We start from the raw sequence: 25,547 nt of genomic DNA on the forward strand, positions 1-25,547 counted from the left end.
AAGACGGAAGGGACGTAGCCAGCGGTCAGGGATGAGTTGATGAGCGAGGTGAGGTAAGGAGAAGGTCCCCGGAAATGGTCTGGAGAAGAGAGGAGGGGATAGGGTCAAGCGGGCAGGTTGTTGGGCGGCCGGCCGTCACAAGAAGCGAGATTTCATCTGGAGAGAGTTACATAGTTGTATTATTAAAGTGCTTGCTGAAGGCTAGACCACTCTAGAGTTCTTACATAGTTGTATTATTAATGTGCTTGCTGAAGGCAAGACCACTCCAGATTTTTTACATATTCATATTATTATTGTGCTTGCTGAATGCATGATCACTCCAGATTTCTTACATATTCATATTAATGTGCTTGCTGAAGGCAAGACCACTCTAGAGTTCTTACATAGTTGTATTATTAATGTGCTTGCTGAAGGCTAGACCACTCTAGAGTTCTTACATAGTTGTATTATTAAAGTGCTTGCTGAAGGCAAGACCACTCTAGAGTTCTTACATAGTTGTATTATTAATGTGCTTGCTGAAGGCAAGACCACTCTAGAGTTCTTACATAGTTGTATTATTAATGTGCTTGCTGAAGGCTAGACCACTCTAGAGTTCTTACATAGTTGTATTATTAATGTGCTTGCTGAAGGCTAGACCACTCTAGAGTTCTTACATAGTTGTATTATTAATGTGCTTGCTGAAGGCAAGACCACTCTAGAGTTCTTACATAGTGTCACGAATCCCGTTTCCTGAGTCTGTTTTTTGCCTGTGTTTTGTCCTGGAGTGTTTTTCTTACACCCTGTCTAGTTGTATTGGGAGTTAAAGTATCTTGCTATCTGCACACCTGGTCCTGATCATCATCCTCCTCTTTATAAGCCCAGACCTGTTCTTAGCCATGAACAGTATTGTATTATTAATGAATTTGTTTTGCTGAAGCTTGCTTAAAACCTCCGTTTGTTCTGACCACTCGCCCGGATCATTTACCCCATTCTTACATAGTTGTATTATTAACTGTGCTTGCCACCTGATATATCTACCCAGGCAACTTGTAAATAAATACTCACCTTCTTCCTACTCTCTTGTCCTGGTCTGCTTCTGAGTTCTTACATAGTTGTATTATTAATGTGCTTGCTGAAGACGACTCTGTTTAAATTTGCACAAATTAGCATAAAATAACGCACCAACAGTAATAGTAACTCACAAACTGTTCTAGCTAGAGACACCAAATCAACTTTCACATGTTCAGGCTATCCTATCATAGCAATCAATCAAACAAACATTCCAACTATCTATAGTTTTTCAACATTTAAAATTTGCATACCCCAAGGTGGTAAGGGTAGGCAGCAACACATCTGCAACGCTGATCCTCAACACAGTGACCCTTAGGGGTGCGTGCTTAGTCCCATCCTGTACTCCCTGTTCACCCACGACTGCGTGGCCACGCATGACTCCAACACCATCAAGTTTGCCGACGACACAATGGTAGGCCTGATTACCAACATTGATGAGACAGCCTATAGGTAGGAGGTCAGAGACCTGGCAGTGTGGTGCCAGGACAACAACCTCTCCCTCAACGTCAGCAAGACAAAGGAACTGACCGTAGACGAAAGGAAAAGGAAGGCCAAACACGCCCCCATTCTCATCGACGGGACTGTAGTGGAGCGGGTCGAGAGCTTTAAGTTCCTTGGTGTCCACATCACCAACAAACTATCATGGTCCAAACATACCAAGACAGTCGTGAAGAAGGCACGACAATGCCTATTCCCTCTCAGAAGACTGAAAAAATTTGGCATGGGTCCTCAGATCCTCAAAAAGTTCTACAGTTGCACCATCGAGAGCATCCTGACTGGTTGCATCACTGCTTAGTATGGCAACTGCTTGGCCTCCGACCGCAAGGCATTACAGAGGGTAATGCGTAGGGTAATGCGCATCATTGGGGCCAAGCTTCCTGCCATCCAGGACATCTATACCAGGTGGTGTCAGAGGAAGGCCCCAGTCACCCAAGTCATATACTGTTCTCTCTGCTACCGCACGGCAAACAGTACCGGAGAGCCAAGTCTAGGTCCAAAAGGCTCCTTAACAGCTTCTACCCCCTAGCCATAAGACTGCTAAACAGTTAATCAAATGGCTACCTGGACTATTGACATTGACCCCATGATACTGAAAATGTCCTTATACCCATCATGAGCTTGCTACAACCTTGCCTATGAATGAAGGTTTACAACATAGGTGCACACAGGTTGAGAGAAAAATTTGAGATGACAGACAGGGACAAATGGACAGACAGTGACACATTCAACAACTTTAACATCTTCAACACTTTGTAAACTATAACAATTCAAATTAGAATGACTTAGAATTGGTTAAGAAAGAACAGACTGGTCTATACAGACAACAGGCAGAATGTATTATGCACAAAGCTTGGCAAAATGAATACTTCAACGAGCTAAGTCAGCTCAATGAGTGCTTTGCAAACCTTACAGCAGTCGAATCAACAGAGGGGTCATTAACAATACATATCGCTCTTTTTACTCTGAATTGTACTCATCACAGGTTAAACATGATGATACTGATTGCACCAGTTTTCTAAATAATGTACAACTCAGATATCTCCCTAATCCTGCATCATCTCAATTAGATGCTCCAATCTCTTTGGCTGAGCTTAAAGAGAGAGTACAAAACTTGAGCATAGGAAAATCACCAGGCTATGATGGATTCACAATAGACTAATAGAGTTATTGACTGTTTCTTGGGCGCAGTTGGGGAAGCCACTATTTATTATGATCCAGTTCTCTGCGTCCAAAAGGTAATTCTCAATAGATGTAAACAAAGCAATTATCTCGCTTTACTTAAGAAAAATAAAGATTCATTAGAGTGTGCTCACTATCAACCCCTATCACTGTTAAATTCAGATGTCAAACTATTTGCAAAATTAATGTCTCGAAGACTTGAATCTTACATGACAAATTTAGTTCATCACGTTCAAACTGGCTTCATAAAAACTTGTCTGGCCTCTGACAACATCTGCCGTCTATTACACATCATTGACACAGCTGAAAATGTGGAACTACCTGCTGCTGTTCTTTCATTTGATGCCAAAAAGGCCTTTGATCGCCTTGAATGGCACTACCTCTGGACAGTACTCAAACATATGGGCTTTGGAGATTGTTTTATCAATATGATCAAAGTACTGTATTCTTACCCATCCACTATGGTGCTTCCTGGGAAATGATGTTCTAAACAATTCCCCATTGACAGAGAGACAAGGCAAGGCTGTTCTCTCAACAGCTTACTCTTCGCTTTATCACTAGAACCTTTGGCTCAGGCAGTCTGTCAGTCCACACATGTTCCTATCACTGCTCACAACTCTGACCACCATATCTCCCTTTATGCAGATGATATTTGATAATATATGTTGGAGACGTTCCTCATTCTCTACCTTTCCTTCTCAATATCTTTAAAGACGTCAGTTCAATCTCAGGTTACAACATTAATTGGTCAAAATCTGCACTATTACCACTGAATGAAGATATGAGGAATACCTCCTTGTCCCCTGACATCCCAATAGTAAGCCATTTCAAATACCTAGGTGTTGACATCTCCCCGTCCTTACAGATCACCACCAATTTGTATAGTGTTTAAAACAAATAGAGTTTGACCTGCAAAGGTGGTCTCAATGCTCAAATTCAAGCTCTGTTCATACATGCATTTCCATCGTTAAGATGAACATACTTCCACGGATAAACTTTTACAGCCCTATGATTCCCCTTTCACATATTGGAAGAAACTGCACACTTTGATCTCCAAATGTATATGGAAGGCCAAGCGTACTCGGATCAAAAGGTACTGAGACAGAAGTGTTCTGGAGGCCAAAATCGCCCCATTCTCCCGGCCATCAGTAAGATGAGGTAGGCTATCTTGGAGTGATCCAAGGGGAAGGAGGGCTGAAGCTCAAAGACGAGGGCACACTGACCTAGGAACACCCGACAGGTGTTCCGGAGGAGGTAAGTGAGGCTCCCGAGAAGGTGGATTGACCAATGAGATGGCGCTGCTAGCAGCTGTGGGGGTTACCAGATTGGCAGGCGGCCTCCCAGACAACTGTGGAATTGCTCCAGCAAACTGTCCAATGCTCAGTCATGGCGTTCAGACAATATTTGTACCCCCACCACAAAGCCACGAAGCAATGCTTACCGATGGTGGTTTCTTGGGTGGAGATGGCGTTGCGCAGCTGGCCCAGGTCTGCTGGGTCAGTCATGGCCAGTTTGTACTATCAGGAATCAAGGTAAGACCCAGATGCAGACTGTCGAAGTAACAATGTTTATTATAGCAACAGGGACAGGCATCGACAGGTCAAGGCAGGCAGGGGTCAATAATCCAGAGTATAGGGGCAAAGGTACAGGACGGCAGGCTCAGGGTCAGGTCAGGCAGAGGTCGGTAATCCAGAGGTGGGGAAAAGGTACAGGACGGCAAGCGGGTTCAGGGTCAGGACAGTCAGAGTTGTTGGGCAGGCGGACTCAGAGACAGGACAGGCAAGGGTCAAAACCAGGGGGGCGAGAAAAGGAAAGACAGGGAAAAGCAGAAGCTGAGAAAAAATGCTGGTTGACTCGACAAACCAGATGAACTGGCAACAGACAAACAGAGAACACAGGTATAAATACACAGGGGATAATAGGGAAGATGGGTGGCACCTGGAGGGGGGTGGAGACAATCACAAGGACAGCTGAAACAGATCAGGGTGTGACAGGGTATGACTCTACGAACTTGGTACACCTGTATTTGGGGAGTTTCTCCCATTCTTCTCAACAGATCCTCTCAAGCTCTGTCACGTTGGATGGGGAGCATCGCTGGAAAGCTATTTTCAGGTCTCTCCAGAGATGTTCGATTGAGTTCAAGTCTGGGATCTGGCTGGGCCACTCAAAGCTACTTCTGCGTTCTCTTGGCTGTGTGCTTAGGGACGTGGTCCTGTTGGAAAACATTCCCACAGCATGATGCTGCCACCACCAAGCTTCACCATAGGGATGGTGCCAGGTTTCCTCCAGACATGAAGTTCCCATGGTCTGAAAGTCCTTTAGGTACCTTTTGGCAAACTCCAAGCGAGCTGTCATGTGCCTTTTACTGAGGAGTGGCTTCCTGTCTGCCTGCAGAGATGGTTGTCCTTCTGGAAGGTTCTCCCATCTCCTCAGAGGAACTTTGGAGCTCTCTCAGAGTGACCATCGGGTTCTTGGTCACCTCCCTGACCAAGGCCCATTCTCCCTTGATTGCTCAGTTTGGCCGGGTGGCCAGCTCTAGTAAGAGTCTTGGTGGTTTCAAACTTCTTCCATGTTAGAATGATGGAGGCCACTGAGTTCTTGGGAACCTTCAATGCTGCAGACATTTTTTTCAACCTTATATCGACAGGTGTATGCCTTTCCAAATCATGTCCAATCAATTGAGTTTACCACAGGTGAACCTAATCAAGTTGTAAAAACATCTCAAGGATGATCAATGGAAACAGGATGCACCTGAGCTCAATTTCGTGTCTCATCCCAAAGGGTCTGAATACTTATTTAAGTAAGGAATTTTCTTTTTAATAAAACAATCTAAAAACCTGTTTTTGCTTTGTCATTATGGGGTATTGTGTGTAGATTGATGAGGATTTGTTTGTATTTAATCTATTTTAGAATAAGGCTGTAACGTAACAGAATGTCAAGGGGTCTGAATACTTTCCGAATGCACCTTATGTTCTCAAATAAGCATGTATTGTGGGTGGGAAGTGGAGGGGTGGGGGGATAAGTGTGTATCTGTGTAATGTCTGTTGATTTGTGTTTTTCTTTCTTGTCAACCCCAAAATTATAAAACTTGATAAAAAAATGTCTTCTTCATAAATCATTAATATCCCAGCAAACAACAATAGCAACTCTTGAACCATTCAAGTTAAAGACACCAAACTAACTTTCACAAGATCAGGCTATCCTATCAATAAATCAATCAATCAATTGTCCCATCTATCTACTTTTCAACTATAACCCGTTGCTACCATACCACCCTTTTAGGCCTCACTCCCCACTATCTGAGATATTTGCTGTAGCCGTCATCCTTCACATACAACACCCGTTCTGCCAGTCACATTCTGTTAAAGGTCCCCAAAGCACACACATCCTTGGGTCGCTAGTCTTTTCAGTTTGCTGCAGCTAGCAACTGGAACGAGCTGCCACAACTACTCAAACTGGACCGTTTTATCTCAATCTCTTCATTCAAAGACTCAATCATGGACACTCTTACTGACAGGTGTGGCTGCTTTGCGTGATGTATCGTTGTCTCTACCTTCTTGCCCTTTGTGCTGTTGTCTGTGCCCAATAATGTTTGTACCCTGTTTTGTGCTGCTGCCATGTTTAATTAATTAATTATTATTATTTTAATCCCAGCCCCTGCCCCCACAGGGCCTAGCAAGCACAAACATTTTCTGTAGATTTCTATACTGAACAAAAATTTAAACGCAACATGCAACAATTTACAGTTCATACAAGGAAATCAGTCAATTGAAATAAATTCATTAGGCCCTAATCTATGGTTTCCACGTGACTGAGCAGGGGCGGGCCAAAGAAATCAGGATACGTTTTTCCCCACAAAAGAGCTTTTTTACAGACAGATATACTCCTCAGTTTCATCAGCTGTTCGTGTGGCTGGTCTCAGATGATCCCGCAGGTTAAGAAGCCGGATGTGGAGGTCCTGAGCTGGCGTTGTTACACGTGGTCTGCGGTTGTGAGGCCAGTTGGACCTACTGACAAAATTCTCTAAAGCAACGTTGGAGGCGGCTTATGGTAGAGAAATTAACATATAATTCTCTGGGATCAGTTCTGGTGGACATTGCTGCAGTCAGCATGCCAATTGCACACTCCCTCAAAACTTGAGACATCTGTGGCATTTTATTGTGTGACAAAACTGCACATTTTAGAGTGGCCTTTTATTGTCACCAGCACAGTATTTATCATGGTGTTTAATCAGCTTCTTGATATACCACACCTGTCAGGTGGAAGAATTATCTTGGCAAAGGATAAATATTCACTAACAGGGTTGTAAACAAATTTGTGCACAAAATTGGAGAGAAATACGCTTTTTGTGTGTATGGAACATTTCTGGGATATTTTATTTCAGCTCATGAAACATGGGTCCAACACTTTACATGTTGCGTTTATATTTTTGTTCAGTATAGTTATTATGATTTGCATTCTGCTGGAACCTCTAGCGCAAAAAAAGCTAATGCTACCGAGACTAAAGCAACTTTAAAAGGTGCAGAATGTCTCCAAGTTGCTTGAAAAAAACATTTTGATACTACTTATACTTTTCACACTACAAATAAATGTGCATGAATCCCAATGCATTTCAATGATAGAAACGCCATTCAAACTTTAAAACGTGCAGACCGGTCTGGAATAGGTTGATTGTATACAGATTGTTGATAACATTCTTGATACCATTGCACACCCTTTAGTTTGTCCATTTTCATCTCACACGTTTTTCCATGAATTTTTCAAACTTTCAAATTTCAATAGCCCCTTGTTCATGTGACCTACTGACTTCAAACAAGGTTCAGAATGTCCACTCAGTGGGCCTACACATTGCACACCCTTTAGTTTGTCCATTTTCATCTCACTCGATTTTACATTCATTTTTCAAACTTGAATTGCTCCTTGGTCATGTGACCTACTAGACTCAAACTTTAGAATGTCTACGGACGAGCATTATATATTGCACACTCTTGTTTGTGTACCGTACATTTTTCATAGTTTTAAATTTCAATAGCTCCTTGGTCAATTAGACACCTAGAAACCATGTGGTGGATATACACCCATATTGCATAACCTCAAGTCATGTCTCTTCGATATTGTTGTTCATTAATATTAGTTTGACAATTAGGGGGTTCAGTCCAGTGTTGTGTTTACCCTTCTCTTTAATATTTATCTTTAATAATTGGTAGTTCTAAGTACTTATTTTCCCTATTTTTTTTATTTTATTTCTCCTCAGTATTTAACAGCTGTACAGATAATATCTCCTTTCATCATTAATATCAACCATAAAGGAAAAGGGCAAAGTACGAGAGTCATGTTAATAATTGTCCAAAGCAGAGATGGAGAGTGAGCTTGTGAGGTAGACTGGTCAAACATATACTGAACATGTAACCACAGTAATGGTGGCCAGTAAATCAATTAATAAAAATGTAATTTTGGCAAATTAAACAGAAATTGTAGACCTTTAATCTTTTCCAACATGTCAACAGACACTTTTCTTCAAAGTACAAATCATTTCACAGTGTTAACTTTCTCTTTATCCCTGGTTGATGTACATTTCAGAGCCTCTTCAGTGTGGATTTTCAACAACAAAGACTGCACTTCCAGTTTGTGTTCTTTACTCTGTTGAACTCTTTTGTCTTCATTCCTAGGCACAGCACATGGACCCACCGTTGGCATGCAAAACATTCAACCTAAAACAAAACAAAGCATAACACATTATAAATAATATCAAATATCAATGCAATATGACGAATCAGCCATCCATTGTGTTATATCATAAATTGTCTTACATGCCGTCAGTGTTGTCAAAAGATTATAAACATGTTAAATAAAGTTACTAACCCAGTCAGTCTTTGAGCCACATCCAGGGTATTTATCAGTGTCACACAGGAAGTAGTTGTTGGCTTTGTTGAACTCTGAAATCATAGGCATGAACTGAACATATGTCTGTCCCACACAACTACATACATAAAATTAAAGAATTTACATATACTTTGATTTAAATGTCATTACATACCAGACATTTTTAGTATATCCTCAGCCATTTCTTTTCGCAGTTGCTCCATGTGTTTTTGAAGGCTCTATATCAATTTGGGATGTTGGGGAAGTTCTGTGCAACTTCCTTGGCCATCTACACCAAAACATTAAATAGAGTTTTGACCTAATTGTCACAAAACAGCTAACCATTCATTATTGAAAATATAACTATCAAACCTGCATTCCAAAGACCCAGCAGCTGAAGGTGTCCTGCTGCATGGTGGGAGTTAGTTCCCCTCCTTTCCACTTTATGTCCACCCAGTCATCTTTTCCATGGCAGGATCTTCTCATTTTGAAGTATTCTCTTTTTTATGTAAACATAATGGAATTCTGATTAGTTATAGGAAAATGAATACACAGGCCAAAACTGTATGCTGTTTTCCTTATCTAGTAGAGGTAGTTTCCTTTATGTCCCATTCTACACACAGCCTAAATTATAGGCACTGAACCATTTACAGGAGATTAACAAAAGTAGCATATAGGATCTAACCCTATCACAGAGTCAATACATGTAGAGCGTTTGTAGAGTTTAAGAAACAAATATGAAGTGACAGATTCATCAGTATGTGCTTTTAGAAAGTCATATCACAAAGGTCACAGATGACAGTGCCCACCAAATCTATGACAATAGAGAATGAATTGTAAGCACCAAAGTGTCTTAAAGTGTGTTTGTCAAAATAATATCTGAAAATGTCAGTTGTTGAACATAATACTTATATTTGCAATAGCAATTTATGGTATATGCAGTTGAGGAATATTCCATGTACCAACACTACATGTAGGACGGACATGAGACATTCCCACATACAGTAAACACAAACAGAGGCATTTTTCAGCTATGATTGTACCACTCAGAATCCAGAATGACAATGTGGCCAGCACAGGATGTAATACACCCTTAAAACAATCTACTTTTTGATCTTCTTGACTTCTTATCTGGTAAACTGCTACTGTGTGTCAAGAAAAGAGCCCCAATTAGGGGTTAGTGTACTCCAGTAAAAAAGTTCTGGTTTAGATTAAAAACTATTTCCCTGTGTCCCCATTCATAGGGGCATGAGAGACTAGTCAGTGGTAGAATTGAGTTGGCACTTTATTGACCCAAACACCCACAGACCCACAAGGTTGAAGTTACTCATGGACAGTTTTTTTGCATTGACACATTGTTTCATCTAACTGTGAAATAATAGGATCCAAAGTGTTAGGAAATATTTGTTCCCATAAATACATAGAAGGATGTCTCTCCTCATACCTCTGACACTTTAGTCAGGCTGCCAGACTGTGTAAAAACTTAATGATGGGGCCGGCAACGGAGTTCCCATTGACTAAGCACCACAGAGCCAATCAGGAGAGAATACATACAGGTCAGGGGTGCCAATTGAAAGCCAAGGGGTGTGTCTGTGCCTTTTGGATTACTCTCTCTTTACAGAGAACCCCTGTGGTTCAAGTCAAGAGCTACCCTTCCCCTTTCAGTCTGCTCTGCGTATGTCTGAAAGTGACAGAGCCAGCAGCCAAGAGAGTTTTTCACAGTATGTCATAAATATTAGTACACTTATGAATGTACAGTTGAAGTCAGAAGTTTACATACACTTAGGTTGCTGTCATTAAAACTCATTTTTCAACCACTCCACAAATGTCTTGTTAACAAACTATAGTTTTGGCAAGTCGGTTAGGTCATCTACTTTGTGCACGACACAAGTATTTTTTCCAACAATTGTTTGCAGACAGATTATTTCACTTATAATAATAATTCCAGTGGATCAGAAGATTACATACACTAAGTTGACTGTGCCTTTAAACGGCTTGGAAAATTCCCCAAAATTATGTCATTGCTTTAGAAGCTTCGGATAGGCTAATTGACATCATTTGAGTCAATTGGGGGCAAACTACCTGCCCTCCAGGACACCTATACCACCCAATGTCACAGGAAGGCCAAAAAGATAATCGAGGACAACAGTCACCTGAGCCACTGCCTGTTCACCCCGCTATCATCCAGAGGGCAAGGTCAGTACAGGTGCATCAAACCTGGGACCGAGAGACTGAAAAACAGCTTCTATCTCAAGGCCATCAGACTGATAAACAGCCATCACTAACATTGAGTGGCTGCTGCCAATATACTGACTCATCAATAACCACTTTGATAATTAAAAATTGGATGTAATAATGTATCACTAGTCACTTTAATTAAACAATGCCACTTCATATAATTTTTACATACCCTACATTACTCATCTCATATGTATATACTGTACTCTATACCATCTACTGCATCTTGCCAATACCATTCAGCCATCGCTCATCCATATATTTATATGTACATATTCTTATTCATTCCTTTACACTTGTGTGTAAAAGGTAGTTGTTGTGAAATTGTTAGATTACCTGTTAGATATTACTGCATGGTCGTAACTAGAAGCACAAGCATTTCGCTACACTCGCATTAACATCTGCTAACCACGTGTATGTGACCAATAAAATTGGATTTGATTTGAAGGTGTACCTGTGGATGTATTTCACGGCCTACCTTCAAACTCAGTGCCTCTTTGCTTGACATTACATTTAAGTCATTTGGCAGACGCTCTTATCCAGAGCGACTTACAAATTGGTGAATTCACCTTATGACATCCAGTGGAACAGCCACTTTACAATAGTGCATCTAAATCATTTACGGGGGGGGGGGGGTGAGAAGGATTACTTATCCTATCCTAGGTATTCCTTAAAGAGGTGGGGTTTCAGGAGTCTCCGGAAGGTGGTGATTGACTCCGCTGTCCTGGCGTCGTGAGGGAGTTTGTTCCACCATTGGGGGGCCAGAGCAGCGAACAGTTTTGACTGGGCTGAGCGGGAACTGTACTTCCTCAGTGGTAGGGAGGCGAGCAGGCCAGAGGTGGATGAACGCAGTGCCCTTGTTTGGGTGTAGGGCCTGATCAGAGCCTGGAGGTACTGCGGTGCCGTTCCCCTCACAGCTCCGTAGGCAAGCACCATGGTCTTGTAGCGGATGCGAGCTTCAACTGGAAGCCAATGGAGAGAGCGGAGGAGCGGGGTGACGTGAGAGAACTTGGGAAGGTTGAACACCAGACGGGCTGCGGCGTTCTGGATGAGTTGTAGGGGTTTAATGGCACAGGCAGGGAGCCCAGCCAACAGCGAGTTGCAGTAATCCAGACGGGAGATGACAAGTGCCTGGATTAGGACCTGCGCCGCTTCCTGTGTGAGGCAGGGTCGTACTCTGCGGATGTTGTAGAGCATGAACCTACAGGAACGGGCCACCGCCTTGATGTTAGTTGAGAACGACAGGGTGTTGTCCAGGATCACGCCAAGGTTCTTAGCGCTCTGGGAGGAGGACACAATGGAGTTGACATCATGGCAAAAACAAAAGAAAGACCAAACGCCTGAAGGTACCACGTTCATCTGTAAAAACAATAGTACGCAAGTATAAACACCATGGGACCACACAGCCGTCATACCACTCAGGAGGGAGACGCGTTCTGTTTCCTAGAGATGAACGTACTTTGGTGCGAAAAGTGCAAATCAATACCAGAACAACAGCAAAGGACCTTGTAAAGATGCTGGAGGAAACAGGTACAGAAGTATCAATATCCACAGTAAAATGAGTCCTATATCGACATAACCTGAAAGGCCGCTCAGCCAGGAGAAAGCCACTGCTCCAAAACCGCCATAAAAAAGACAGACTACGGTTTGCAACTGCACATGGGGACAAAGATCATACTTTTTGGAAAGAATGTCCTCTGGTCTGATGAAACAAAAATAGAACTGTTTGGCCACAAAGACCAAAGACCATTGTTATGTTTGGAGGAAAAAGGGTGAGGCTTACAAGCCTAAGAACACCATCCCAACTGTGAATCACAAGGGTGGCAGCATCATGTTGTCGGGGGGCTTTGCTGCAGGAGGGACTGGTGCACTTCACAAAATAGATGGCATCATGAGGTAGGAAAATGATGTGGATATATTGAAGCAACATCTCAAGACATCAGTCATGAAGTTAAAGCTTGGTCGCAAATGGGTCTTCCAAATGGACAATGGCTTAAGGACAACAAAGTCAAAGTATTGGAGTGGCCATCACAAAGCCTTGACCTCCATCCTATAGAAAATGTGTGGGCAGAACAGAAAAAGCACGTGTGCGCAAGGAGGCCTACAAACCTGACTCAGCTACACCAGCTCTGTCAGGAGGAATGGGCCAAAATTCACCCAACTTATTGTGGGAAGCTTGTGGAAGGCTACCCAAAACGTTTGACCCAAGTGAAACAATTTAAAGGCAATGCTACCAAATACTAATTGAGTGTATGTAAACTTCTGACCCACTGGGAATGTGATGAAAGAAATTAAAGCTGAAATAAATCATTCTCTCAACTATTATTCTGACAATTCACATTCTTAAAATAAAGTGGTGATCCTAATTGATCAAAGACGGGGAATATTTACTAGGATTAAATGTCAGGAATTGTGAAAAACAGAGTTTAAATGTATATGGCTAAGGTGTATGCAAACTTCCAACTTCAACTATATGTAAAATGCTAACATGTATTAGATCCAGGACAATGGAATAACTAAGACCTGAATTTTAATGCAGCGTGTTCCAATTCCTCGTTCTCTTTCTGTCCAGCAGGGTCAACCAAGAACACTTGGCCTGATGGTTCATGCAGATACTGGGGAAGCAATATAGAAATGTATTGATCCCTTAAATTGTTTTACTATTAAATCACCCATATCACAACCCTCATACCTCTTCACAAAAATGTACCTAAATCAATTTTGGGAAAAGGATTTTACACGATGAACTTCCAGTGGTTCTGGTTCACATTTAAGAAACTCATGACAGCATTGTAGTTACCGAAGTTCACCTGAAATAAATAATTTCACATGTTTGCCACTAAGCCCAACATTTTTTATCAATAGTTAATCCTTTAAAATTCCACTAACAGATTGAATTAGTACCTTGGGGAGACATTGCTTGCACACTGAACTTCTTTCTCCATTTAGAATGACTTGGGCTGAGTAATGATTTACTCTTTTCCCGTGACCACAGCTTGTTGTGGTGGCTTGAAAGTACCATTCAATTGTCTGTATAAGGAGAGAAAGTAAAACCACAAATGCTTTGAATGTGAAGAACATTATACAAATAATTAAGCAACAACTAAATATAGATAGACATTTCAGAGAATATCGGTTAGTTAGACAGGATTGTTTATCGAGATTTAAAACAAACATAATTACATTTGCATTTGTTTTTATTTGTCTAATATATTCTGCCTAGATTCAATTTATTGGGTCATTGTCACATATAAACTCAGCAAAAAAAAAAAACATCCTCTCACTGTCAACTGATTTTATTTTCATCAAACTTAACATGTGTAAATATTTGTATGAATATAAGATACAACAACTGAAACTGATCAAGTTCCACAGACATGTGACTAACAGAAATGTGTCCAGGGGGGGGGGGGTCAAAATCAAAAGTAACAGTCAGTATCTGGTTTGGCCACCAGCTGCATTAAGTACTGCAGTGCATCTCCTCCTCGTGGACTGCACCAGATTTGCCAGTTCTTGCTGTGAGATTTTACCCCACTCTTCCACCAAGGCTCCTGCAAGTTCCCGGACATTTCTGGGGGAATGGCCCTAGCCCTCACCATCCAATCCAACAGGTCCCAGACGTGCTCAATGGGATTGAGAGCCGGGCTCTTCGCTGGCCATGGTAGAACACTGACATTCCTGTCTTGCAGAAAATCACGCACAGAACGAGCAGTATGGCTGGTGGCATTGTCATGCTGGAGGGTCATGTCAGGATGAGCCTGCAGGAAGGGTACCACATGAGGGAGGAGGATGTCTTCCCTGTAACGCACAGCGTTGAGATCGCCTGCAATGACAACAAGCTCAGTCCGATGATGCTGTGACACACCACCCCAGACCATGATGGACCCTCCACCTCCAAATCGATCCCACTCCAGAGTACAGGCCTCGGTGTAACGCTCATTCCTTCGACGAGAAACGCGACTCCAACCATCACCCCTGGTGAGACAGTGAAGAGCACTTTTTGCCAGTCCTGTCTGGTCCAGCGACGGTGGGTTTGTGCCCATAGGTGACGTTGTTGCCAGTGATGTCTGGTGAGGACCTGCCTTACAACAGGCCTACAAGCCCTCAGTCCAGCCTCTCTCAGCCCATTGCGGACAGTCTGAGCACTGATGGAGGAATTGTGCATTCCTGGTGTAACTCGGGCAGTTGTTGTTGCCATCCTGTACCTGTCCCGCAGGTGTGATGTTCGGATGTACCGATCCTGTGCAGGTGTTGTTACATGTGGTCTGCCACTGCGAGGACGATCAGCTGTCTGTCCTGTCTCCCTGTAGCGCTGTCTTAGGTGTCTCACAGTACGGACATTGCAATTTATTGCCCTGGCCACATCTGCAGTCCTTATGCCTCCTTGCAGCATGCCTAAGGCACGTTCACGCAGATGAGCAAGGACCCTGGGCATCTTTCTTTTGGTGTTGTTCAGAGTCAGTAGAAAGGCCTCTTTAGTGTCCTAAGTTTTCATAACTGTGACCTTAATTGCCTACCGTCTGTAAACTGTTAGTGTCTTAAAGACTGTTCCACAGGTGCATGTTCATTAATTGTTTATGATTCATTGAACAAGCATGGTAAACAGTGTTTAAACACTTTACAATGAAGATCTGTGAAGTTATTTGGATTTTTACTAATTTACTAATTGCTGAGTTTATATGCCTTGTTAGGGAGATTAAGTATCATACATAAGGTGTTATGTAGTCAAAAAAGTGTGTTATTCTGATAATACTGTGTTTATGTGATGACACATCTTCACTATTTACTTAAAGTGACAGAATAAGGGCCATAAATATTCAGGTGTACATCAGAAACATTCAACTCCAATTCCACTTAATTACATAATGATATAACATGTCCTTAGACTTGGTTAGGTGCACATCGAATGTACTTCTATGTTCATCTTTAATATTTATTTTCTCCACTATATGTTAAGAATCGTGATTGAAAAAAAATGCTTATTGTCATGTTACGACTAGTATTTATTACCTCATCCACAAGCCATTTGTGGGGCTGCAGAGTTTTAAACTCCGAATGTTGGAGAAGGAAAGAGGAATTTGTCTGTAGACCTCACATCAGCAACCACCACCTGGCAATTGTTTCTTCGCCACAGAGCTGTGACCTGCAATATGCAAATGAAACACAGTTAGAAGAGTTATTGTCCTCTTAAACATGAACTGAAAACAAACTATCACAATCCTTTAACATTTGGAGAAAAAAACATACCTGGCCTGCAGCCTCATTGTCTTCGAGTGGACATTCTGAACCTTGTTTGAAGTCAGTAGGTCACATGACCAAGGAGCCATTTCGATTTTAAAGTTTGAACAATTCATGTAAAAACGTGTGAGATGAAAATGAACAAACCAAAGGGTGTGCAATACAGAAGGGTAGTCAGTGGACATTCTGACACTTGTTTGAGTCAAGAAGGTCCTATGACCAAGGAGCTATTAAAAATCGAAAGTAAAAAAGCTTGTACTTTGTTTACCTTCCCTAACTAATTCGACTAGGAATACCAAATAGTGCTCACATTTCCACATGTTTATTAGCTTTGGAATGCGAATGAATGTCCAAATCGTGAAAATAATGTTGTGCGCAATTTTTCCAACATCATGCCACCTATTTGGAGTCTTTGTCTCAAGTGGATTGAAAGCGCGAATATCCAACTTGAAACTTTCTTTACCTCGGTGGATGGAATGCCCATATGCAGGAACGGCCGAAATTAGGGAAAAATAGCTTGAGGTATTTTGGTGTCATTCTGACCATCCCATTTCTCGCGGGGCTGTGACTGTTTGAGAACTTCTTCGGAATTGGGAGGAAACGGGAGGTGGCTGCCGTGTGCCAAACTATTTGGAAGGGAGTGACACAAGAGGGTGCATTTGGGTATAAACAGCACCGTTTGTGCAACTTTCCTGACCATCTGGACGAGGGAACGGAGCATTTCGAAGTGCGGAGGATGTGTACCACGGTTATGGCCATGGCTCTCAACTTCCTTTGCCTTGTATTTATCACATCAGTAATTTTACGAACTGCGACATCGAGCACCTTCAATGAATCGTAAGTACGCTACAAAACATTTCACGTACAGTAGTAGGCAGTAGAAGCAAGTAGTGTTTTCGTCATTTAATTGAGGGATTAAACTCAACAACAAGCAATTGTTGTTTACATGTTTGGCTGCATACCACAGTCTATAATCAAATTGAGGAATTCATTATTCTCCAGGCTATGCACCTGCAGATGTAGGGTAGGTCACCTGAGCAATATAATTATTTTAGTTATAAACATAATATTAATCGTGTATATGCCTACTGCACTGATATAGCTGAATATCAGATTTTAATTGTCTCCATTTGTGAATAACAATATATAAAACAGTTGGAAGTGGGAAGGCCACAGGGACAGGAAAAGTACCATTCTCTCTCTTTCTTGCACGTGAGAGGCTTTTCATACCTTATGAGACATGCTGGCAAGCAGGCCTGTACATTTGTGGGTTAGAAATCCGACTTGTGATAGTCCGTATTAGTGTGCTTTCCTCCAATGTTTCTCTGTGCAATCATCCCCAACAGGGGCATCATCCACCCTCAAAATCATACAAAGTATGTAAGGATGGGGGGGGGTCCATAGGGAGCTTAGGACCCTGGCCTGAAGTTGGAGAATGTGGAATGTTGCTTTTCTAAAGTCTCCCAACTTGCCAAAAGGCATGCCAGCTAAGAGTAGCTTGCTTGTCTATCTTGATTGATAGCCTGAAATGGCTTCTTGGTAGCTTTATAAGTTTATGACACTGGGAACATATCTGGGCTAGCTAATGCCAACTAAATACAATTGCTAGGTGGGTAGTAGTATCATAGAGAAACAAAAAATAATAATAACGGCCCTAAGCACACAGCCAAGACAATGCAGGAGTAGCGTCGGGAAAGGTCTCAATGTATTTGAGTGGCCCAGCCAGAGCCCGGACTTGAACCCGATCAAACATCTCTGGGGAGACCTGAAAATAGCTGTGCAGCGATGCTCCACATCCAACCTGACAGCGCTTAGAGGATCTGCAGAGAAGTATGGGAGAAACTCCCCAAATACAGGTGTGCAAAGCTTGTAGCGTCATACCCAAGAAAACTCTTGGCTTTAATTGCTGCCAAAGGTGCTTCAACAAAGTACTGGGTAAAAGGTTTGAATACTTCTGTAAATGTGGTATTTCAGTTTAAATTTGTAATACATATGAACATTTCTATGAACCTATTTTTGGTTTGTCATTATGGGGTAGTGTGTGTAGATTGAGGGGGGGGGACAATTTAATCAATTTTAGGAGAAAGGCTGTAACATAACAAAATGTGGGAAAAGTCAAGGGGTCTGAATACTTTCCAAATGCTTTGTGTGTGTGTCACACCATGACCATAGTTTACATTGTATGTTTCTATGTTTTGTTTGGTCAGGGTGTGATCTGAGTGGGCATTCTATGTTGGATGTCTTGTTTGTCTATTTCTATTTCTGGCCATATATGGTTCTCAATCAGAGGCAGGTGTTAGTCATTGTCTCTGATTGGGAACCATATTTAGGTAGCCTGGGTTTCACTGTGTGTTTGTGGGTGATTGTTCCTGTCTCTGTGTTTATTGTCACCAGATAGGCTGTATAGGTTTTCACGTTACGTTTGTTGTTTTTGTATTGTTCGTTTTTTTTCTTAATTAAACATGTCTCAAGAATACCACGCTGCATTTTGGTCCGCTTCTCCTTCACAACACGAGAATCGTTAGGGAATCACCCACCACAACAGGACCAAATGGCGTGGTAACGGGCAACAGCAAAAGCAGCAGCAGGAGAAGGAACAGAGGCAACAGCGAGGTCTGGACTACACAACTTGGGAGGAGATAGACAGGTGGGCGGTCGACCCAGGGAGAGTGCCGGAGCCCACCTGGGATTCGATGGAGCAGTGTGCGGAAGGTTATAGAAGAATGGAGTTGGAGAAGCAAGCACGGCAACGCGGATGGAAGCCTGAGAGTCAGCCCCAAAAATGTATTGGGGGGGGCTCACAGGGAGTATGGCGACGCTAGGTAGGAGACCTACGCCAACTTCCTGTGGTTACCGGGGGGCTAGAGAGACCGGGCAGGCACCGCATTATGCTGTGGTGCGCACAGTGTCTCCAGTGCGGGTGCATAGCCCGGTGCGGTATATTCCAGCTCCGCGTATCGGCCGGGCTAGATTGAGCGTCGAGCCAAATGCCATGAAGCCGGCTCTACGCATCTGGTTCCCAGTGCGTCTCTTTGGGACGGCTTACATGGCACCAGCCTTGCGCACGGTGTCCCCGGTTCGCCTGCATAGCCCAGTGCGGGCTATTCCACCTTGCCGCACTGGCAGAGCGACCGGGAGTATTCAACCAGGTAAGGTTGGGCAGGCTCGGTGCTCAAGAGCTCTAGTGCGCCTGCACGGTCCGGTCTACCCAGTACCACCTCCACACACCAGCCCTCCGGTGGCAGCTCCCCGCACCAGGCTTCCTGTGCGTGTCCTCGGCCCAGTACCACCAGTGCCAGCACCACGCATCAGGCCTACAGTGCGCCTCGCCTCTCCAGCGCTGCCGGAGCCTTCCTCCTCTCCTGCGCTGCCGGAGTCTCCCGTCTGTTTAGCGCTGCCAGAGCCTTCCTCCTCTACAGCGTTGCCGGAGTCTCCTGCATGTTTAGCGCAGCCAGAGCTGCCAGCCTGCATGGAGCAGCCAGAGCTGCCAGCCTGCATGGAGCAGCCAGAGCTGCCAGCCTGCATGGAGCAGCCAGAGCTGCCAGCCTGCATGGAGCAGCCGGAGCTGCCAGCCTGCATGGAGCAGCCGGAGCTGCCAGCCTGCATGGAGCAGCCGGAGCTGCCAGCCTGCATGGAACAGCCGGAGCTGCCAGCCTGCATGGAACAGCCGGAGCTGTCAGTCTGCATGGAGCAGCCAGAGCTGTCAGTCTGCATGGAGCAGCCGGAGCTGCCAGTCTGCAAGGAGCTGCCAGTCCGCAAGGAGCTGCCAGCCTGCATGGAGCAGCCAGAGCTGCCAGCCTGCATGAAGCAGCCGGAGCTGTCAGACTGCATGGAACAGCCGGAGCTGTCAGTCTGCATGGAGCAGCCGGAGCTGCCAGTCTGCATGGAGCAGCCAGAGCTACCAGTCTGCAAGGAGCTGCCAGTCTGCAAGGAGCTGCCAGTCAGCATGGAGCAGCCAGAACCGTCAGTCTGCCAGGATCTGCCAGTCAGCCAGACTCTTCCAGATCTGCCAGTCAGCCAGACTCTTCCAGATCTGCCAGTCAGCCAGACTCTTCCAGATCTGCCAGTCAGCCAGACTCTTCCAGATTCGCCAGTCTGCCAGACTCTTCCAGATTCACCGGTCTGCCAGACTCTTCCAGATCCGCCGGTCAGCCAGACTCTTCCAGATCCGCCAGTCAGCCAGACTCTTCCAGATCCGCCGGTCAGCCAGACTCTTCCAGATCCGCCAGTCAGCCAGACTCTTCCACGTTTGTTGTTTTTGTATTGTTAGTTTTTTTTCTTAATTAAACATGTCTCAAGAATACCACGCTGCATTTTGGTCCGCTTCTCCTTCACAACACGAGAATCGTTACTGTGCACACACACACACATACACTATCATTCAAAAGTTTAGAATTAGAAATGTCCTTGTTTTTTAAAGAATCACCTTTTTTGTCCATTAATATAACATCAAATTGATCAGAAATACAGTGTAGACATTGTTAATATTATAAATGACTATTGTAGCTGAAAACGGCAGATTTTTAATGGAATATCTACATAGGCGTACAGAGGCCCATTATCAGCAACCATGACTCCATTGTTCCAGCCAATCAGAATGAGCTTTTCCTCACAAAAGGGCTTCATTACAGACAAGTACTCTTCAGTTTCATCAGCTTTATGAGTGGCTGGTCTCAGATGATCCCGCAGGTTGGAGGTACTGCAAAATACTCTAAAAGGACATTGGAGGCGGCTTATGGGAGAGAAATTAACATTAAATTCTCTGGCATCAGCTCTGGTGGACATTCCTGCAGTCATCATGCCAATTACACGATCCCTCAACTTGAGAAATCTGAGGCATTCTGGTGTGACAAAACTGCACATTTTAGAGTGTCCTTTTACAAGGTGCGCCTGTATAATGATCATGCTGTTTAATCAGCTTCTTAATATGCCACATCTCTCTGGTAGAGAAAGGAGAAATGCTCACTAACAGGGATGTAAACAAATTTGTGCACAAAATTTGACAGAAATAAGCTTTTTGTGCGCAATGGAACATTTCTGGGATGTTTTATTTCAGCTTATGAAACATGGGACCAACACTGTACATGTTGTGTTTTTATATGTTTGTCCAGTGTGTATATGTATATCTATTTTAAACAGTACAAATCTGAGTGGGCATGTTGCCTTTGTTCACCAATACATGGTTGACAGACCATCAAACAACTAATTGGTATTCCCTCCAACACTGTCTGAAACGGAATCAATTGTGCCCTCAATTTCTCATTGTTTGGACTCTGAGTGGGGCACATAGCCAGAGACAATGAAGGTCACTTTGTCCCCAACTTTAAAAAATCAGTAGGGTACAAAGGAACTAAAGAGCTGTTTGAGTACACTGCCACTTAAGTATTATTACCACAGCTGCATTCATGCTGACTCTTTCCCCTTTTAGGATTTACCTGGTGACGGTCAGCTCAGAGGTGGTAGGAGGGACCACAGAGAAACTTTGTGCTCAGGTCCACCAAGCCACAGAGCCTCTGTTGTTGAATGTGTCGCTGGAAATGGAGGGTGGCAGCGGCACCATTCTACTGGAGGAAGACGTAACAGAGGACTTCTATCGCTGCATCTCCTTCCAGGTCAGCTGTAACTGTGCTGTGTTCAGCAGGCTACAACGTTGTGGACCGCTCTGATATAAATATTTCATGTAGAACCGACATGCCTCTCTGACATGTGGGTTAAGGAATCATGCCAGCTCTATGTATGACATTTCTAACTGCAAAGTTCCACAACGATGTGAGCTACTGACTGTGGCCCGATTCTATCGTCTCTCATGCAAAAGCATCCCGACCACAGTCAACAAGCCAATGGGTTACATGTTGACATCATTTCTGTACTTGACTAACACTGACCTGAGTCATCAGCTTTAATAGTAGCTGACACTTTGAATTGGGTCTCTTTCCCATCAGTGTTGGGTGTTACACAACTTGTGCCTCGCTTCATATTGATTTTAGTTGAACAGTTACCCCCATCAGTTGTACATACACTGAGCATACCAAACATTATGAACACCTTCCCAATTTTGAGTTTTGACCTTAGAACAGCCTACATTTATCAGGGCATGGGCTCTACAAGGTGTCAAGGGTTCCACAGAGATGCTGGCCCAAGTTGGCTGGATGTCCTTTGGGTGGTGGACCATTCTTGACACATCACACATAGGAAACGGTTGAGTGTGAAAAAAACAGAAGCGTTGCAGTTCTTGACACTAACTGGTGCACCTGGCACCTACTATCATAGCCTGTTCAAAGGCACTTATCTTTTCAATCTTTTGTCTTGCCAATTCACCCCCCCGAATGGGGCACATACACAATCCATGTCTCAATTGTCTCAAGGCTTAAAAACCCTTCTTTAACCTGTCTCCTCCCCTTCGTCTACACAGATTTTTGAAGTGGATTGATCAAGTGACATCAATAAGGGATCATAGCTTTCACCTGGATTCACCTGGTCTATATATGTTGTGGAAAGACCAGGTTGTTCTTAATGTCTTGTACACTCAGTGTATGTAAGGTTCCAGTTGATAGAATCTCCTGGCTCTTCTTCTGTGGTCATTTTGTCATCTAAACAAAGTACTATTCTTACTAGCTTTTAAGTTACCTATGTGCATTCATTCCACAAAACACATTCATTTCAGTCTTTTATTTTGAAGAGTTTGGTTGTAACTCCGTCATGTTATGTGGAACTCAACTTGAATTCCAGGCTGGGTGCTATATGCAAAATGATCAAACCTATGAAAGGCAATAGCAATTATATTAATCATACTTTGCTATCTACCACTTAACAAAAAGCCCTCTGTTCTCAAGCTACTCAGTCAGAGAGCCATACTTTGGTTAAGGGCTAGAGGATTGTAGAAGTTCTACCAAGCTTCCATTCTTCTGTTCTTCATATTGTAGGTACCCCCAGTGAAGACTGACAGTGTGGCCACTGTCCATGTCAGCATCAAGGGGAGGAAGGATGAGATGAGTAAAAAGACCAAGATCCTTATCAAGCCTAAAAGATTCCTCACCATTTTCCAGACCGACAAACCAGTCTACAAACCTGGACAGACAGGTAGTTAGATACAATCTTTGATGAACACTGAAACGGACCCTTCCTGAGTTATTAATTGTAAATGTACTAAACTGACCCTTTTGTCTAGGCCAACTGTTGATTTTGATTGCTGATTATGCATGTACTTTACAGTATATTTGTGAGGCCATCAGAAAGGTTCTTCCTGAAATGGATGATGGATATACTGTACATAGACAGATACTATATAGACAAATGTTTCTACCACTTTTCCAGTCAAGTTCCGAATCGTCTCACTGGATGCCAGTTTCTTGTCATTCAATCAGATGGTAAGTTACTCTTTCAATGTTGTTCAATATAAATAAAGTTACTCTTACAAAGCATTTAAGTTGGGTTGAACAGGACAGCAGAGTGTTAGTCAGCTTTGGAACATTCTAGGGAGGTGTAGTTTGGGAGAGGTTTACTGTAGTTGAGTAAGAAAGGCAAGTGATGGAGCAATGATTTCATCCTCTTGCAGTCCAATTTTGTCTACTATTATTTTATTTGTTTAATGGGTCAGTGTGTGTGTGTGTGTGTGTGTGTGTGTGTGTGTGTGTGTGTGTGTGTGTGTGTGTGTGTGTGTGTGTGTGTGTGTGTGTGTGTAGGTGGCTCAGCAAACATGTGGTCAGAGTTCATTTGGCCTGGCTGTTTGAGCAGAGCATCTGAGTCAACATGAGCTCAAGGCCTGCTCTGTACTGTAACTCTGTAGATAAAGATGCCTGTACTGTAGAAACTGTTTTGGAAAGTTATGAAATGTTTGTTTTAAACCCATTTCCTGACACGATAGTAGTTCCCTTTAGGCCTCCTGTGAAAATAATTTGAAAATAAGTGTGAAAATGTTTTTTGGGGACTAATGTTAAATGCTGAATGTTTTGTTTCTCTTTTCTAGTATCTAACAGTGGAGCTTCAGGTGAGTCTCATTCAAATCCATTGCAACTAAAAACCAAAGCTGTATATAACATGAGCAATAATAATGACATGATCTCCCTTCAAAAATATTACCTGCCAATATGTACTGTGGCATGATTTTATACAATGCCTGTCTCAATAACAAAAATACCTACCTTTAACCTATTATGAATCTGTATACAGGACCCAAACTCCAACCGCATTGCTCAGTGGTTGAACCAGTCAACAGTGAGTGGAATTCTGGACCTGTCCCACCCCATGTCCGCAGAGGCAACGCAAGGAAGTTACATCATCACTGCATGGAATGAGAAGGGAGAGCAAACTTCCCAAACCTTTGACATCAAAGAATATGGTGAGGAAATTGGCATGGGATAAAAAAAAAATCAGATTATATTGTTTTTACATGGTGATTCCATTGTGGTCTGGGATTATGTTTTTGGTGTAGTTTAATAGACGATGAGGAAATAACATTTGATATGTAATTTTTTTACAGTTTTACCCAAATATGAGGTCAAAGTCTATCTACCCCAAACAATCACTATTCTGGACAAGCAAGCAACACTGAGAGTTTGTGGAAAGTAAGTGCATAAGATGATAGACAGTAAGATGATAATGTAATCTGGGACACTTTATGGACAGAATATTAAGCCTTAATTTGTGTGTTGCATAGCCTACATTTGATATATACTGTCCCATGTTTGATACTTGCTCATGTTCATAGCTGTTTCTATTTTTACAACACGTGATTGCCATTCTTGAATTGTTTTTCTTCTGTTGACTTTGTTTCTAGATACACTTATGGAAAACCAGTGCTGGGGTCTGTCACGGCGAAAGTTTGCAGAAATATCATTCAATATCGCTGGTTATATGATGCTATTAATATCTGCGAGTTGTATCTTATGAAAGTAAGTCTTTTTTTTTTATTCTTGTTATGCCAAATTCTTTGATGACGAACACTCACTGTGGGGAAAATGTTGGGGAAAATCCCGTAATGTTTATAGACGTTTTTGTAGCGGATTTAAGCTGAGCTACAATAACTGTACTCATTCTGCCTAGACCGACACAACTGGTTGTGCAACCCAAATGATTGACGTGACCCGGTTCGGTCTAAATGAATCAAAGTTTGATGACTTCGAAGTGGAGACTGAGATGGAAGAATATGGAACGGGTAGGAGAGAGCCTTATCTTGAACGTAGATGTGTTTACATGCTCACCTGTTGACCTCTGACCCTTGCCTGTGTTCTCTCCAGGGGTCATCCTTAAAGGTAGGGGTAAGGCAAGCTTCACCAATGTCATCGTAACTGTTCGTTTTGAGGACGTGCCCCAAGCATATAAACCAGGAATTGCATACGAGGGGAAGGTGAGGACAAACTATATTAACAAATATCTAATAACACTTTAATAACACTCTCGAAAATGGTTTACTCTATCAAAATGGATTTGAATATGAAGTGGTGATAAATGTTAACATGTAATTTGGAGCATCTAAACTA

The 25,547-nt window shown here is 42.9% G+C and overlaps 1 protein-coding gene and 1 long non-coding RNA gene across 6 annotated transcripts in view; one reads left to right on the forward strand and one right to left on the reverse strand.

The window, feature by feature from the left end:
• Nucleotides 1-8,191: 8,191 nt before the first annotated feature.
• Nucleotides 8,192-16,542, reverse strand: LOC135546323 (uncharacterized). Of its 2 annotated transcripts, XR_010456564.1 has the most exons (6): nt 16,078-16,542; nt 15,841-15,973; nt 8,965-9,091; nt 8,768-8,881; nt 8,593-8,666; nt 8,192-8,441 (listed from the first exon to the last, which is right to left on the reverse strand). It is a non-coding gene; the product is annotated as an uncharacterized LOC135546323 (long non-coding RNA). The 2 variants fall into 2 exon arrangements; XR_010456565.1 differs by lacking the exons at nt 15,841-15,973; nt 16,078-16,542 and adding an exon at nt 13,354-13,424.
• A 98-nt stretch (nt 16,543-16,640) lies between these two features.
• Nucleotides 16,641-25,547, forward strand: part of LOC135546319 (alpha-2-macroglobulin-like) — a 50,261-nt gene continuing 41,354 nt past the window's right edge. For all 4 annotated transcript variants that reach the window (XM_064974651.1, XM_064974652.1, XM_064974653.1 and 1 more), the window contains exons 1-10: nt 16,641-16,905; nt 21,497-21,680; nt 22,992-23,148; nt 23,383-23,435; nt 24,035-24,055; nt 24,238-24,406; nt 24,548-24,632; nt 24,845-24,959; nt 25,111-25,222; nt 25,305-25,414. In XM_064974651.1, the coding sequence (XP_064830723.1) occupies nt 16,805-16,905; nt 21,497-21,680; nt 22,992-23,148; nt 23,383-23,435; nt 24,035-24,055; nt 24,238-24,406; nt 24,548-24,632; nt 24,845-24,959; nt 25,111-25,222; nt 25,305-25,414 (1,107 nt within the window). In that variant the 5' untranslated portion in view covers nt 16,641-16,804. The remainder of the gene's footprint in view (nt 16,906-21,496; nt 21,681-22,991; nt 23,149-23,382; nt 23,436-24,034; nt 24,056-24,237; nt 24,407-24,547; nt 24,633-24,844; nt 24,960-25,110; nt 25,223-25,304; nt 25,415-25,547) is intronic.

This window comes from Oncorhynchus masou, chromosome 9 (genome assembly GCF_036934945.1).
Source record: "Oncorhynchus masou masou isolate Uvic2021 chromosome 9, UVic_Omas_1.1, whole genome shotgun sequence".
Classification (NCBI taxonomy): Eukaryota; Metazoa; Chordata; class Actinopteri; order Salmoniformes; family Salmonidae; genus Oncorhynchus; species Oncorhynchus masou.